At 39.4% G+C, this 2,500-nt stretch overlaps 1 protein-coding gene across 2 annotated transcripts in view; it reads left to right on the forward strand.

The window, feature by feature from the left end:
• LOC122257927 (uncharacterized) overlaps nucleotides 1-2,500 on the forward strand; it is a 23,248-nt gene that overhangs the window by 5,264 nt on the left and 15,484 nt on the right. For both annotated transcript variants that reach the window (XM_043023514.2, XM_043023516.2), the window contains exons 2-3: nucleotides 2,040-2,260; nucleotides 2,442-2,500. The exon at nucleotides 2,442-2,500 is cut by the window's right edge and continues 803 nt beyond it. In XM_043023514.2, coding sequence (XP_042879448.2) covers nucleotides 2,040-2,260; nucleotides 2,442-2,500 — 280 coding nt within the window. The remainder of the gene's footprint in view (nucleotides 1-2,039; nucleotides 2,261-2,441) is intronic.

Raw genomic sequence — 2,500 nt, forward strand, 5'->3', positions numbered from 1 at the left:
GGACGGGCTGGGCTGGCTTGGGGGTACGGGAAGCATGTGCAGATATATGTATATTGCAAGTGTGTGCGGATTTCTATGTGTTTGTTTGTTTGTGTGTATTTTTGTTTGATTATGTTTGTTTTGTTGTATGTGTGTGTTTGTTTGTTTATTTGTTTGTTTGTGTGTGTGTATGTGTATGTGTGTGTGTGTTTGTTTCTGTGTTTGTGGGTGTATGTGCGTTATATGCGTGTGCATGTGAGAGATAGATAGATAGATAGATAGATAGATAGAGAGAGAGAGAGAGAGAGAGAGAGAGAGAGAGAGAGAGAGAGAGAGAGAGAGAGAGAGAGAGAGAGAGAGAAAGAGTGTATGTATGCGTGCGTCTGTATATGCGTGGGTGAATGTGTGCATATGTGCGAGAGTGAGTGCGTTTGTCTTTCGCGCGATACGAAACGTCTTATTTAGCACACGGCAAGATGATGTCCCGAGTTAAGTGTTGCATAATCGTAAAATTTAACAGGAAGGGGAATCCGACACGCTGGCAAATTAGCAGCCGGGGAAGGGGAAAAAAGGAGAAGGGGAATTGGGGAGAGGAAGGGAGGAAGAGAAAGGGTGAGGAGAGGGTGGAGGAATGGAGGAAGGGACAGGGTGAGGAGAGGGTGGGGAAAGGGAGGAGAAAAAGTGGAAAGATAGGAAGAGAGAGATAGAGAAAGTGGTTGGAGTGACGAGAAAGAGGGGAGGGAGAGAGGGAGGGAGGAGAAAAGTAAGGAGAGGAGCAAAGAGCATAGTTGGCTTCAGATTCACATGGTGTCATGGTAGCAGCTGGATCCGTCACGCTGGCACTCAAGCCACCCTTTACTAGCGTATAAACGAAGGCTATTTGCTTTTGTTGCAAGATGGGGTAGGTTGTTTATCTCTCTGTCTGCCGTTCGGAAATGAGGAGTTTAGGAGCAGCGCTATAGCTCCGTCTCTCATCCGGGTTCCTATATTTCTAAAACGTTAGCTTATAATGAATGTACATTTATTTAAGGTTCTAGCTGTATTGCTTCATCAGGTGGTAACTCATTTCATTTTTCTGTTTGGGTTGTTATTGTTATGCCAATATTGATGTTTTTTTAGGTAATTATTATCGTCATAATCACATTTACTACTACTACTATCTTACTGCTATTATCATAGATATTGGTTTCCTGTTGGTGTTTTTGATATTATTTTCTTTGTCATTAATCATAATTCTTTCTGTAATTGATAGCAGTACATCCCATACTATATGTCCTCAAAGAAACCTTACAACCATACTCACGATACAGTTTATCAAGTAATATGGAACATATACATATTACATAACATTGTGAGAAGCAAGATAATAAAAGTAATTGCTTCCTTGCAGTCTTCTTGGAGACTTAAAGACAACATAATCTTATCAAGCCAATTTGCTTGTTATCAGCAAATGACAAGTGCAATTTGCATTTGCATTCACTCCATAAAGAAATTACTTATTATAATCAACATACATATTATTACTCCCAACATTCACTTTACCATTTTCAACATTAGATTTACATTCATTTACATTTTCTTCTCAAAATCAGCACTCACATTGCCACAATCAGCATCCACGTTATCATTACTAACGGTAAGGTAAAGGATTAGATATCTGAATCATTCATCTTTATTTTGGCATAAAATATATTTTCATTATCTAATGGTGTTGACAATTTTGTATATGCTATATTTACATTCACGTTCTACAATATGCTTTGATTAAATTCTGAAGATATTTTGATCTCTAGAATATCATTACTCATAATTTAGATGATTTGCTCTCTTATCTTTTTATATAACATATTTTTCTATCAGATTTTGTTCACATTATAATGTGTTACATACTAATGTATGGATGTTAAACCTCATGTTTGAATGGAATTCCTAATCTATTACACTTTATAGAATATCATAACGCATGATTTATAGGCCTATGGAAAATAAATATTTCTTCTAAAAGAAAAGAAAAGAAAAAAAAAATCAGTGATAATCAAGAGCAACTTCTTTCCCACCAGGAGAGCCTCGACTGCCCAGTTTGTTTTGAGCGGTATGACGTCGGTCCTCGCACCCCGAAGATGATGCCGTGCCTTCACACCGTCTGCGCGACCTGCATACTTGACCTTTTGACCCTGAAGCACCACCAGGGGGCGAGTGAGCCCGAGATCCCGAAAGGCCAAGATGTGACGTGCCCTCTTTGTCGGGAAACCATTTCGTCGGATAAGTTGCAGACGAATAGGTGAGGTTCTGATGGCGTTTGGTGTCCAGGTGGAGGAGATGAGGCGGTAATGGAGAATGGTATTTTGATTAAGACTTTGACTGATTGAGGAAATGAATGAAATCAGAGCGATATGTTGCCCCTTTGATAAACTAGTGAAGGGTGAATTTGTTGATAATTGCGATTTGTCTTGTCTTGCAAGGTACATCGTTGCTCATCTTCGTTACGTCATCCGCCTGGAAGGTATGACCGACGGAGAGA

Source organism: Penaeus japonicus, unplaced genomic scaffold, assembly GCF_977035675.1.
Source record: "Penaeus japonicus unplaced genomic scaffold, GWHDUDI00000001_assembly GWHDUDI00000007, whole genome shotgun sequence".
NCBI classification, from domain to species: Eukaryota; Metazoa; Arthropoda; class Malacostraca; order Decapoda; family Penaeidae; genus Penaeus; species Penaeus japonicus.